Source organism: Montipora foliosa, chromosome 4, assembly GCF_036669935.1.
Source record: "Montipora foliosa isolate CH-2021 chromosome 4, ASM3666993v2, whole genome shotgun sequence".
Classification (NCBI taxonomy): domain Eukaryota; kingdom Metazoa; phylum Cnidaria; class Anthozoa; order Scleractinia; family Acroporidae; genus Montipora; species Montipora foliosa.
In genome coordinates, this window is record NC_090872.1 from 43154493 (window position 1) to 43169492 (window position 15000).

Genomic DNA, 15000 nt, shown 5'->3' on the forward strand with positions numbered 1-15000 from the left:
TAAAGAACTCAATCGTGAAAAACAAAAATTAGCAAAGGAACCTTTCAGCAAAACGTTGAAAACATGAAACAAAAGTTTACGCTAATCATGGATTAAGTTAATTGGCTTTCGAACAACCGGACCCTGAGGCCTCTTCTGATTATGGTGTAACAAACAGAATCATTGAATGCTCTGTTTTGTAACAAGGTAAGATGTCCACCAAGTTAGTGTCACAGATAAGGCCGGAGTTTATTAAGAAGAAATCAAGCCTACAGTGTATTTCGGGCTTCCTTCGGTGCCATGTATACCTACATGTATATTTGTTCGGATGGAGCGTTCTTCAGATATCAATAAGGCCTACCTCTTTGCATCTTTGATTTTTTACTTTAAGTGCATTTTGGTAAGTTTCAGGGATGCCACCTTTCTTATCTTTTTTAATGTCTGACACCATGTTGAAGTCACCTCCTAAGATTAGTTCTTCACTTCTGAAATAACAGATATGGCCAAAAATGTTTCCGAAAAAGACTGGGTTGTCCTCATTAGGGGCATAAATGTTGGATATGGTGAAAAATTTGAAATAATTTTTAATGTCACAGAGCATAAAAAGCCCTCAGGGATCAACATACAAATGTAAGTCCAAATTAAAATTGTTATTGAAAATACATTCTGACACCCACTGAACTGCCGGAGCTACTACTAAATAATGCTTCATGGCCCCATTCAAATCTCCAAAAGTCAACATTTTGTTCAGTACAATGCACTTTTTGTAAAAAATTAATCGATTTTTTTTTCTGTTTCTATAAGACAGTTGAAAACCTCTCTCCTCTTACTGTCATATCCTAATTCCTGACGTTAATAGGGCAAAACTTAATTCACTCATTTTCTTCCAAGTGCAAAGTGTTATTTTGATGACGTGAATCAGCAAAGTGTCAGTTATTGTTGTGGTTATATTTTGAGAAAGTAGTAAATTGAATAGATTAGAAAGTCTAGTAGACAAACATGTTTTGCTAAGTTTTGAGATATATACGCAAGAAAGATTTAACTGATTTTGCTAACGAAAAAATCCTTCTTGACCAGATTGCTACAAAACCTTACCCGTAAATACAAAAGCAACAAGCACACATACACGAAGTACAAACGTAGAAAAACTAACCTTGCCTTCAGGCATCGATCTACGGTAGCTGCAATTATTTGACAGAATCCGTAGTCACACCAGTTGGTCAGATTTAAAAATAGCTATTACTATATGTAGGGCTTAACCTTTAATTAAGTAAGGACTAACAAAAGAAAGAGACAAGGACCAGCACAATCAGCTCGAAGGATACTCCAGCTGGCCACAACTTGCCCCGAATATATAATTCGTCTGGTTGGCTATTGCTGAACGCTGCTGGGATGCTGTTATGTCTGGCTTTCTTAAAGTATTTCATCTGTGCTTTTCTTCCGACAGCAATCTGACGTGGAAGGTCATTTTATACGCTGATACTATCTACATGTATCTTCCTTTTTGCCTATGCAATGAACGTGTTGAATCTCGATCAATATTATTTGCATCAACAAATCCAAGCTCCGCGTGTAAGAAATTGGGAAGGACCAGTTCCGTGTCTTCCTTTTCATTGTGTTCCCTTATATTCTTATACTCCAGGTAAAGGTTCCTGTTTTGTATTTCTGAAATATTCTAGAACCCTCTTTTCGCTTTCCTTCCAAACCCTCCAGGTTATCCGATGCTCGTTTCTTGTCAAGTTCATTTGTATTCAGACTGTCCTTTATATCTTCAACATCACGTTTCAGCGCCACATGTTCATTTTCAAGTAATGGAAATCTTGATTTGATTCTCGCAAAGGAATATTGAAGGTTATTAACAGCATCTTCAATTATGTCTAGCTTTTTCAGATTTGCTATAAATATTGTATCCCGTAGGGATTTTTTAACTTCCTGCGTCATATTCAGAGCAGTGATGATTTCGTCTTTGCTGTGAGTACCCGTGGGTTATTGTTCGTGTGACTAAGTAATACGTTCTGTTTCTTGCGGTGAACAAATGGTTGAACCGTCAGATGATGATAGATGTATTCAGCCATATCCCATTACCATTGCTCGCTCTCCGTGACTCTTGGTGAGGCTTTAGAAATGGCTAGTCAGTCATCTCGATAGAGACTTGTGTTGACGTCATGGATTTGTAATTGCGAAAGCAGGAACTTCCTACTAGCTCGCATGTCTCAGCGCAGTCGTAGCAGCCCATAGTAACGTCAAATGTTGTGTCGCCCTTTTTTTGACATGGTTGATGCTTGTGTATTGGGATCGAATTTTTTTCATGATGTTTCTTTCGCCGTTTGTCATGTTGTCGTAGGCTGGGCAAAAGTCAAGTACTCTGTTTAAAGAAGATATTGGCTGATGGAGGAGTAGAATTCTGCGATGTCAAAGCCAATAAGACTGTGATGTTGTTTGTTTTCAATAGCTTTAAACCACTCGATCACGGGAGCAGTGTTTTTCCATTGGTTGAATTTGGATGCTAGCTCTTGCGATTTTGCTGTTGATTCTATGGAGGATTTCTTTGCTGATTATGCCCATCTCAGACTTAGTGGGGTTTATTAGTCAGCGGGTCAGTTTGTTAGTGAAGTTCGGTTTGTGATCCTTCAGTGCTGTGAATGCGTCTTTGTCAGCAATAGCGTCCACTCTGTCAGCGATACCCAGTTTCGTTCCACTCTTTGTTTTCTGCATGGATGGGTCGTGTGGTATTAGGTTGCGCTTTTTTCAGAATTTTGTAATATTTTGTTCTAGTAGATCGTTGTATGTTCATGGTTCCAGTTTGTAAACGTTCGTCGTTTTATCAGGGGCAATGAGTAACCTTGGTTTCGTTCACAAACATGTGTTCAGTGTTGTCTTTGAGCTTGTTGAGAAAATGCCTGTTAACTTCTTTGAACTTTGTCGATTGTATCATCTTTAGCATGCGGCCTTCAAATTCCTTAAGATCGCCAATTGGAGGGGGGTTTTTGGTAGCCGTATGTGCCTGTAGAGGAGGTGGACGTACCATGGTTAAGAAAGAAGCTCTCCAACGCATTCTACATAGAAACTACTCGGGTTTTTCAATTAGGCGTTGTAAGTAGTCGTTCTGTGATGGTAGAGGAATATGCTTTGTGGAGTAGCCAATGTTGAATTTTAAATTTCCATTGCTGATTATCATCTGCCTAGTATGTCTGCTTATTATTATCATCTAATCATCTGCCAACAATAAATGGCGTCTTAGTACTATTTCTTCTTGTTGATTCTGTAGCTGGAGTCAACAGTTCTTCCCTTGATAACCATTTCGCTCTCAGGACTTGTTGCTTAAAGAAATGCCCGTTGTAAGCTTGTGTGCACAAAAGAAAATGCAAACTGAAATCTACATCTTAAATTAACTAAATTCCAGAAGTGGCATCCAAGTTTTTATTTAAAAGCTCTTAATTTTATTTGGAAAGTGCACATACTAGATTTTGAATACAGAAAAAGTGTTAACTCTGTCGCTCACTGATCAAACAGTTCATCCGATTAACATATCCATCGCAACCTAAGAGCCTGGGCATATGGGATGCTTCTCTTGCATCCTCGAGGGTGGCATGAGCGAAAATTTAGATACTGATGCTTATCAGTAGGCTTATTACGATGAGATCTGGTGTCACTAATAATGGTAACACCCAAGTAATTACTGCTCTTGTGTGACCAGTCCCAAGTAAACGTGATAGTGTCATGAGCACTATTAAGATAGAACCTTCAGCTCCTCCTCACCTTCTGTCTAAATCATAAAGATATCCTCAATATATCTAAGCCATGTGTGCGGTTTCTCATGATAACCATCAAGAAGACTTTTCTCTAATCTGTCCATAAATAAATTAGCATAATTTGGCACCATCCTTGTTCCTATGGCGGTACCCAATTTCTGAAGGAAATGATGTCCACTTAATTCAAATTTATTGTTCCTTAAAACAAGCTCTGCTAATTCCATTTTGCTGAGAATCTCTGGATTTATTCTTTTATTCAAGGCTTCGCAAATAGCTTGAAGCCCCTTTTCATAGTAATGAGAATAGCTCCGTCTGATAACCTTCCAATCTGTATTAACTTTCGAAGCAGATCATTAGTATCCTTCACATAGGATTTAACACTTAAGGACGTTCGCGCCCATTGCTACTGCGCATCTTTTCGCACATGTCACGCACACGTCATGCATCGTAGACCACGCAGGTAAACACGATTCTAAAGGCGCAAAAATTTTCCACAAGAATGGAACATGAAAGTATGTGGCATCATGGGATAGCTGTGGACCCAGGTCTTCTCGGAAGTGTCACGCAATGGCGTGACAGTGCGAATAGACAATCGCTTTGAGAACTTCGCAGCGATTTTACTCTCTTGAATGCTCGGTGACCCCCATCTTTCTTTCTGTAGATCACTTCCTTCCTTGATTTTGTCCATTTTAACAAAAAACAAAAAAAATCTGTACGTGAGAAGTTACAAATATTTGGCCTTTTATGCTCTCGTGCGACCGAAGTCTTCTTTCTTAGACTAATATGTATCGTTTTTCAAGGTCTATTTCACCTCAGAAAAAGATATCACTTGCAAAGGTTAATTTAGTTATATTAGTTATGTTGAACTGAGTACGTTCACCTGATCTAAATTTCACTCATGTAGCTTTTTTATTGCTGACAGTTGTAAGCTAAGATCGTCTTAAAGTAACGCAATCTTCTAAAAATGCACCTCATGATCTCGAAAACGAGCACGGTGACCCCCCATTTTTTTTGCCTTTTTGGCAAAAGTAGATCATTACCTTTCTGCGTGGCAAGTTTAAAAAAAATCTGTACGTGGGAACGTTTTGGGCGCGAACGTCCTTAAGTGCAAGTCTACAAATTGAAAGATCCTTTCAGTACGCGTGCGACAACCAGAAATGACAGGTCGGCCTGGGCAACCCTTTTTATGAAGTTTTGGAAGTAAAATCTGCCAGCTTTTACATCACCACTAGAAGAACGAGTCTTCTCTAGTAAGCACTAACTGCTCTAAATGAAATGGACTTTGAAAAGATATAATTTTTTCAACGATAATAAACTCATTTGAACTTAACATCTCTCAAACGAGTCTTATTATCACGGTGCCCGACTTTCAGCAAAAAAACCAAGGGGCCAGCCAACCCCTAAGTTTTCAGATTTGGTCGCCATGCAGCTCAAGTATTTTAAATTCCGGCTTTTTAGGCCATATACATTTCAACAAAAGAGAGGCAACCATAAACCGAAAAAATCTATTATGTACACTTTCCAGATAAAATTAGGAGCTTTAAAAAAAATCTTGGATGCCACTTGTGGAATTTAGTTAATTTAAGATGTATAAGATTTCAGTTTTTAAGGATACGTGTACTTGGGTAAACACTGTTTTTCAACGACTGCACACGTTAACGGGTGTACTATAGTCCGCTATTGGACATTCACTACACTCAATTGATGGATAAAAAATTAAATAATAATAATATAATAAGTGTGAAAAGTTAGTCGCCAGTGAATAAAATCCAGTCGCATTGGCAACCAAAGCGGTTGCAATGTCGAGAACTGAAAAAATTATATTTTTCCAAACTCGATCCATTACATTTAGACCAGTTATTACTTACGAAAGAAGCCTATTGGATGACACAATTATTCACACTTAATCCCCACGGCCTTAAAAAAAGGTGTGAATTTCACTCCAAAAATCGTATAATTACATCAACTAATTAGACCTTTTTACATATTCTTGCTTGGTAAATGAATTGTTACTGGTCCAGTTCTGTGTTATTTATTAGTCTTTTATAAATAGTTTCATTTAATTGTTATGTGATTACTTTTGCATTGATAGGCTCCCTAGGAAAATGTGTTACATTTAACTTGTTACATAACTTTTGCCACTTGTTTTTTCTTATACAACTGTTATCTTGCTTGTAATTTAAACCTTTCTGCATTTCTTAATTAAGTTGCTTATAGAAGCCAGTACCTCAGTTACACACAACCATTGTACAATAGTTTTCAGTTTTTAACGTACATATATGTTTGAAGAAGGCTGAAGAGCCAAAACGTCCATGGAATAGAGTCAGACCAGTAAGAAGTTCAACCCAATCAGTCGAAATATAGGTGTTCTTCTCTTCATTTGTGTTATATATTCTCCGTTCGCATGCTATCCTTTAATTGGCACGCGCGGATGTTGCTTATGTTTGAATTGCCACGGCTATTTACGCACTTTCGTATTTCAGTGGCATAGTAGAAATTTGTGTATGACAGTTTCTTTTCTTCATTCACCCTGAAGACCGACAAGTTGGTTGAAATATAGGTGTTCTTTATAAACGTGTCTTGTCTTCATTTGTGCTTTTATATTGCTTAGTGAGTTGGCTTTTGACTTTGTCAAGCATAGTCAGTTTTTATGTGACACCGCTTTGCAGAAGTCAAATGCCTACAACTTTGAAATGACCCAGAACCAATCTGTTATATAGGACTTAATTAGTGCAAGTCAGAAAATATCTTAGCTTCACCCTTCAGGTCCCACGGGGTCCCCCATGCAAGGACCATGCAGTAAAATATAGCCATTAGACATGAGTGAAGTCTAGAAGTGGGATTGTTGAGGCTGGGGTAGAGTTTGATCCTCACTAAGCCTTTTTCTGGGGAATAAATACATCATGGAATTCACTGCAACTTTCTACAAACCTAGCTCCATTTTCCATAGCAAATTCTTTTGCGATAGACTCGTCTATAAACAAGGAAAAGCTCAGTTAAATTCGGAAAACTCGGAACATTACATATCTTATGCTTAGCCTATGATTCCCTGCCCAGAAAATAATATCACAATGTTCAACAGACGTTAAGTAGCACAGTATTCATATCGCCCAGTGTAGATCATAGACTCTTATTTCAACTCACACATGTACGTATAACCCTTGCCCTTGTAACCCTTACAGCCTTGTTAAAATAATTATACCAGTCATTAAGCATGCAGTATTTCCCAGGCAGAATCAACACGTCTGTTAAATGACCTCAAGAAAAACTAAAGAGTAAGGCTATAATAAAGGCGCCGTTACACCGCCAATGTTTTCGTGCAACTTGTCTCGCAAAGTTTCCTGCTTTGCCACTGCACGACAAGTTGCAAGAGACATCCCTGCTGTAACACCTTGTTATCTGAGATGAAATAATTACGAGACAAGATTCATGAAAAGTAGATGGCACAATTCTACTTTCTGCAACGGTTCCTGCAACTTGTCTTGATTCTGGCCGTTGGAGGATATGTCACTATGTGAAATGTTTCATGCAACATTAGACCTCGCAAAAGCAGCACATTTCATTGGATGCATTTGGGAAAATCTAAAATTTGATCACGGATCCATGACCATTCAGATGACCTGGAATTAAGTCTTTTTGCAAGTTCCCAGTCTTGTGGTGCCGACTTTCATTTTCAAAGTTATAAAGCACTAAAAGACGAGCGAGACCAGTTTCATGAAGTGGTGTTACATGGTGACTGAACTAACTGTGACCATTGTGCCTGGGGGGGCTTAAAAGCTCTAGAAGGTTTGAGAAGGCAGTCGTGACTTTGAACTCTGGTGTATTAACAAGCTTGGCTATGTCCAATGACTTTCATTTTCTTGTCATCAATATATCCCCAGGATATATCGACTTTAGTTAAGTCTAACAATATAATGTATCCGGTGCAAGCCCCAATTACTCTTTTGACGATATTGTGCAGCTGTTGGTATGTAAGATTTCCACTCAAACAGATTGATTGCAAATCTTCAGAAGAAGCCTCCCTCACAAGTGCTAGGTCGTCACAAATTCTATGCCACTTTTTCCAAACAAGAGAAATAGTTTGTCAAAGAAGCTAAAGGAAAACGAAGCTAATTAGGTGAAAAATCACCTTTCCAGGTAAAGGATTAAAATTCATAACAAAAGCGTTTTGTGCCATGCAGTCACAAAAACTGTAGAGCGTGTACCCTGAGAAACAAATTGTTTATTTGCAAAATTTACACTTCTCACTGGAGCACTACTGAATTGCACTAGTACACTTAAGGATTACATTAGCGCACCAAATTCTAGTGCACCGGTTCACTATAAGGTTCATAAATTGCACCAGAGTATCAATCAGTGCACTAGTGCATTAATGTGCCGGTGCACCAGGACCATGTAACAGCTTTGGGAGGCAGTACTGTACACATAGCCAGAACCCTTTCCTTGCATAATGAAGCAAAAGACAAAGTCAGCAGGGGAATGACAGGAAAGACCTATTGCGCAGCTTTTTCATTTTTCTGACACAGAAAATAAAACAGAGAAATTTTACACATATTCTGACTGGATTGTCATGTATGGCGACCCAGTAATAATCAAATTTAGTGATGCACGCAACCCTCCCAACAACTCTTGACCCCGATTGTAGTTTTAACGTTGCCCCATAACTGATACTATCATATACCATCTTTGCGTCCTGCTTGAAGTTAATTAGTCTACGTCAGTTTAGTCTAACAAGAGACTCCAACCATGATTAAAGGGCAGGACTTTGTTTTTAATGTGAGCCAAATAATATACACATAACATCTCAGCAGAAGGTACAGATCTCCGCACTAATTTTTAAAAATCAGAACTATTAGCTTTATGCAACATACCTGGTTATGACTGAAAAAAGGCCATACCAATTATTTCGTACATAAAATATTGTAGTATCATTAGAAGTGGTGAGGTTTACCGCATTGATACTGACGCACTGATATTTACTAAGAAACATGTTAACAACAAAAGCAAAACAAATAAGTTATGACCAGTAGCAGTTACTGCAGACATGCTGTCACTGAGGGATTTTAAAATAACAGAAATTTTAAACAGGCTCTGAATTGAAATACCTGTTGAGGCTTGGCAGTATCACCACCAGACGTCTTTACATAATGAGCAGATGCCACCAAATCCCTGCAATTCATCAAGAATGTTAACACTTCAAATTAAACTTGCAAAGATCATAAATTGATAGTCATGCTACACAGCCATTAAAGATTTCAGCCAAGTCATAATTTTATACTGCATTATTGGATTGTAACTGGTAATTGCTTAACACTAAATAAGAAAAGGTTTTTCAAGATTACATCAATTCTACACCAATCAATGTCTCAAGCAACAAACATAAATTTGCAAAATTTCCCAATAAAAATGAAAAATTGCTAATAAGTGATCAACCATTTCAATCAAGTTTCTTATTGAGTAACTTAGCACGGGTAATTGAAATTTATTGTTCATCTTCTTGAGCAAGGTCCCAGATACAGGCTCTCACAGCAACAGAAGCATCATGTCTTGATGTGAAGAGTGCTGCAACAGGGTTCAAAGTTGTTGTGCACATGTCCGTGCCCACGGATAGCATGGTCGGGTTGCATGTAGGTAGTGTTGTCAGGTTGCATGTAGTAGTTTAGGGTACAGGTGTTGAATGGGTCTTTCTAGAACACTGTTTGTTGTTCCAAGTCAAACAGGATGGAGTTTTTAATTTATTTAACAAGACACCTATAAGGGCGTATGCGTGGGATGCGCCAACAGTTAGCACATATTGTCCAGTTACAGTGAGCTACAATAACAGGAACCTTCAGAAAATGGTGAGAGAATACCAGATTCTATTAATGTTAGGAAAAGGACACTCTAATGTAAAACCTACTACCTAAGCACCATCCCAGCTTGCTAGGCTATGACAGATGAACTCTGGGTGTAAAGGGTGGGGTCAGTACTGCACATTCTGCACTCCACCTAAGAACTCCACTGTGCAGGAACGAAGGCGGTTCAGGAGTATGGGTCGTCTGATGTTGACCCTGGAGGCCACAAATATCACCAGGCAACAGCCCTTTTTAACCCATGGACTAATTCGCGTGCGCTGTTGTGTTGTACAAGATAACTTGGGAAATTTTCGAGGTTTTGCATTGGAAAGCGAGCGTTAAAAATAAACCATATACGCAGTAAATGTACACAAGATAAGGAGTTCTAGAATTAAGTTCACCTTGAAGAAGAAACAGTGAACTTCCAGATGATGTAAAAATATTGCTAAAAAGTGATTCAAAACACGTCCTAAGGCTCAACTGAAAATGTAAAGGTAGAATTTTCGAAGCAGCGTGCGTTAAGCAATCAAGAAAGTTTTTGATCGCTAACTAAACAAAGCGCTTGAAAAATATATATTATAACTCAAAATATGCCTTATGCAATTTACAGTTAAGTCTAACCACTCAATGAATAATAATTGTTTGAAATTTATTCCAATCGCTTTGTTTTCTTGCAGGTATAAGTGCAAAAAAAAGGGAAAAAACGCTGATGCCGAATTAAACAAAATTTCACCACGTGTTTTCTGCTTGTCAAAATACACAAAACCGCAAGATTAATTTAGTTAATTGATCACTATCATGTTTCATGAGACAACAAACAAGGTCAAATTGTGTACAAAAGTGCTCTTTCGAAAACTTTGACTGAAAGATAACTTACACAACACAAGAAAAACAACAGAGAAAATCGCTGGAAGTTTTCTCGCATTTGCGGAATATAAACGCACGATCGGATTGATTTATTTGTTGAAGACACTGATCTTCCGAGGTATGCCGAAGGTGAAAATTCCTTCGATTACCAATTTATTTTAGGACAAAAAAAACTTGTTATTTGCAAAAAATCCATCGGTTGATCAATATAAAGCTAAATTTGGGAGCAAATCAATGCCCATTATGACGTTAATTGCTACGAAGGCCTTTAATTCTGCGCGGCTTACTCCATGAAAAAAGTTTTTGACAGGCATACCTACTCGTTTCGTTTACCATTAATTCCCATAGATCATCTCCTATGAAAACTAAGAAATATATTTCATTCATTCTGATAATCTAAAACGAAATACCGAGCAGTGGCTGCCACGAAATCTGGAACTTGAATATTATCGAGCTGATCATTCCAGCGAGCTTCTTGTTTATCATCGGTCGCTAGGTTTTCACCGTCTTCTTCGTCGCTTTTAAAGCCATCTAAATCAAAATTTTTGTCTCTAATATCCCCTCCTCTTACAGGAAAACCATAAAAGATCCCTTAGATCCCTAGATCCTCCGAATCCGAAAAAAAAAAGCATGAATATCCCCATCGTTCGGTGCGCTATCTGGCGCATCGGCTGTTGTTTTCGCGTAATTTGATCGCGCGATCGAAAGGGCAAAAAGCCAGCCCTTGTGGGGTCTCTTATCAGCTGTCAAAATATGCTCACAACACGGCAAACGATTGGTCAATTATCCTACTAAATCTCCATAACAACAAAAAATTTAGATTTCCTAAGGGAGACTGGGTAGAGGCCTAAGATCAACTCCGATCAAGACGCCATTTTGTACGGCCGGTTTTGGCCGGTTTAGGTATTTCAGGGGTCATCGCGCACGGCCGGTTACGGCCGGTTTAGGTGTCAGTGGGTTAGGGACAGCAATGCTTGCTCCGCACAGAGAGGGGCCTAGAAAAGGTGGCCTAACCAAAGCTTGTTTCCACTTCACCCATTTGGCTAGCTGCAGTCAACAGGCATCTTTAAACATGGTCGAACAACATTAAAGAAGGGAAACAGATCTATCTCACAAGGATGGCATGTTGGAACATCAGAACCATGCTATATACCACAGACAGCAGTCACCCAGAACAATGCTCTGCCTTGGACATGAACTTGCCAGTCTCAAGATCACCTTAGCGAAGTCCGTTTCCACGGAGAAGCAGCCTTCAATAACATGGTGCCAGCTACACCTGTACTGGTCAGGCAAATCTCAGATCAAGAGATGCCTTTCTGGCGTTGGTTTTAGGTCATGACCTCCATCACTTCCAAGCTCAAGAACATTCCAACCAGTCTGACCGCATCATCTCCTCGAGCCTCCCACTTAGCAACAACAAGTGTGCCACATTCTTTAGTGTATACACCCTGACTCTTCTAGCAGACCCTGCAGAAAAGGACAAGTTCTACGCTGACCTGTGCAAGCTTGTACAGAGCCCCCCTGCAGATGACAAGGTTGTCATTCTTGCCGACTTCAACGCCAGAAGAGGCTGAGATGCAGAAGCCTGGCAAGGAAAACTTGGCAAACATGGCATTGGCAACTGCAACAACAACGAGCGCCTTCTGTTAGAATTTTGCACAGAGCAGCAACTCAGCATCACCAACACCATCTTCCAGCAGAAAAACAGCCTGAACACAACTTGGATGCATCCTTGATCCAAGCATTGGCACCTCATTTACTACATGTTGGTGCGCCAGAGACACATGTGAGATGTCCTACACACCAGAGGTATTCCCAGTTCAGAATGCCACACTGACCCCCACCTTGTCCACTGCAAACTTTACCTCCACTTCAAACCCAAGCCGAAAAGAGGCGGTGCTACAAGAAAGAAGTTGGTAACCTCCAGTCAGCTGAAGTAAAAGCTGACTTCCAGGCGTATCTTCAATCAAAGATCTTAGAAACCTGTAGAGCCCTCCATAAAGCCCTCCCCAGAAGCATTTTTGGAACATCTGAAAACTGCCATTCTGCAGTCCTCTGAAGAAGTCCTTGGGTTCTCCACAAAGAAGAACAAAGACTGGTTTGATGAGAACAACCAAAAGATCCAGGAATTGCTGGCAAAGAAGAGGTCCACCCATCAGGCACACCTTGTGTGGCCGTTATGCCCTGTGAAGAAAGCAGGGGGAGAGACAGGAAAGACCTATTTTGCAACATGGGAAAAAACGAAGAAATTCAACTTATGTTCTGACTGGATTGCCTACGGCAACCGAGTAATAATACCTCGAGGAGTAAGGTGGATGACTTCTCCTGACACTAAAGCAGACATGTAAGTTTTTGATTGGATAAAAGGGTACCACACTTCCTCCTAGAAATGTTGCACATGGTTGGGGTTGTAAATTACAAATTGGTACTAGGTTTTGCATTCCAAAGTGCTAAATTTCTAACTTTTCATTGACAAATAGTATTGAATTAAGGACATTATATTGAAAGCCATTCAGATGTGGTTCAAAGGACAGCTCAGGAGGTAACAGAAACAACCTTTTTTCATTATTGCTTTTTTTGATAAACTAAACATCCAACTTAAATGTCGAAATAATAATAATATTATTATTATTCAGTAGCTGAGCCCTTTTTCTTTTGGCATGTAAAAGTCCTTAGAATTCTTTCTTAACACATCAAACGGACTCTTTGTTGTCATGAATTTAGAACTTATGAAATGCCATATATTTGAACTGCAGAGTGAACATGAAATGAAAGTTGGAATGATCTTCACAGTTAGCTAAGCAACTAAAACCAGTTGCAAGTAAAATATCCATGGTCATGTGTTTGAATTCTGTTTATATTCTAAATTCATTTCCTTTATCTCTAGTCGGATCCAACTGGACCGGACCTCAATATTATTGACCAGCTCTCAGCTGGCTTGATAGCTCAGTTGGTAGGCCAAGTGCAACACAATCGCTGGTTTGAATCCCATGCTCAAGTTGCGGATTAACTGTGTTGATCTCTGACTCTCTTGTACTCAATTTCTGCAGTTCAAATATATGAACATTTCATACAATTACGTGTATTCTATATCATTCACTGATTCACCTATTAAGGGATAATGAAAATAACTTGAAAATGGGCAGCTCCCACAGGGCTTAACACTGTAGCATAGATGGTTAAGCAAGTGCAGTGCAAGCGCACAGTCACGGGTTTGAGTCCCTTTAAAGCCTCACGTTTTTTGACTTGTCTCACTAGATGCCTAGTACCGGTAGCTTAGATTCCTTTGGTTTGACTTGTAATGAGCATGTTGGTTCCCCTTCACTTGGCTTGCATTGGAGTTTGCAGTAGGCTTAAACTTTTTTTGTGTGTTGTCAATTCCATGGGACGTTGAGATTGCTGTACATGTTGGGCTCTCAATAGAAGATTGTCTGTGTAAAAACTTCAAATTAATTGGCCATTCAACCAGTTCTGGGAACTTCTCCTTTCTAGCAATAAATTTAATGACTCCACCCATTAGAAACAGTGAAGAGGTAAGCCCAGATTGTACACTCAAGAACTCATACATTTTTCTGAGTCACGCTTGTAAAAAGATCGTGCCACTTTTTTCCACACGTACGAAGCCTAGAGCAGCTTATCTTCAAACAAAAATAAGGTGTCATTATACATGTAAGTAACCACAAGTTTGCTTGTATTTATTTGCATCCCAGTTTATAACCATTAATGGTGTGCCACAGCTTACTACCAAGACAGCAAGTTGTCAGTTATTTAATGATAAATACATTACATTAATGCGAGGAATTTTGTTCTCTCAAGGGTTCAACCACATGTGATGTAAGTAAATAATGCATGACTTTTTGGTTGAGGATCAAAAATGGAAATTTAATGAGCAGCAAAACTAATATGTAATTATAAAGTCAACTCTTTAAGTTCCTGAATTTTACCTCTTTTCATTGTCAGCTGCTGTTGAGAATTGGAAATCCACTGATGTTTTGTGTCCCTCACTTTTTGCAATGCCTACATTTAAATCAATCAGTGAAAGAAAACATTAAAAAGAAAAAAAGATATTGTAAATATTTCAAAGAGGCACTTACTTCCTGAACCCATTCACTCCTGAACCACCCCCCATTGACGAGTAAAACCGTCTGGCGTTAGACTAAGTAAAATCTATTAAATCTATTGAAGTCTCAGTCCCACGGATCTATGGGGTAATGAATGATTTGATTTGAGATTATCTTTGTCCAGGTACTACATGTACATGCATGTATAGCTAATTCATTCTCATAAATAAGAAACAAAATGTAATTTCTGATGGTTGAGGGTGCAAATAAGACAGAAATTGATATTTCTATGGCACGGGAACAGAAGGATCTGGGTACGATTTGTGAGAGGCATGATGGGTATCAGGTTGTCCATAAAGTGTTAGTTCATCATGTGGTGAGCCATTCTAGGCCTGCATCAGTCCGTGTAACTTTTGTTTCTTTTAATGAATCGTTATTGTTTTGTAACTAGAGACCCTTTCAACCCTGGGGGATCGTGGCACCACATTGGTTCGGGGAATACGTTTC

At 39.0% G+C, this 15000-nt stretch overlaps 1 protein-coding gene across 2 annotated transcripts in view; it reads right to left on the reverse strand.

The window, feature by feature from the left end:
• LOC138000828 (coiled-coil domain-containing protein 66-like) overlaps nt 1-15000 on the reverse strand; it is a 102685-nt gene that overhangs the window by 49285 nt on the left and 38400 nt on the right. For both annotated transcript variants that reach the window (XM_068847492.1, XM_068847493.1), the window contains exons 5-7: nt 14377-14449; nt 8837-8900; nt 6663-6705 (exon numbers count right to left, since the gene is read on the reverse strand). In XM_068847492.1, the coding sequence (XP_068703593.1) occupies nt 6663-6705; nt 8837-8900; nt 14377-14449 (180 nt within the window). The remainder of the gene's footprint in view (nt 1-6662; nt 6706-8836; nt 8901-14376; nt 14450-15000) is intronic.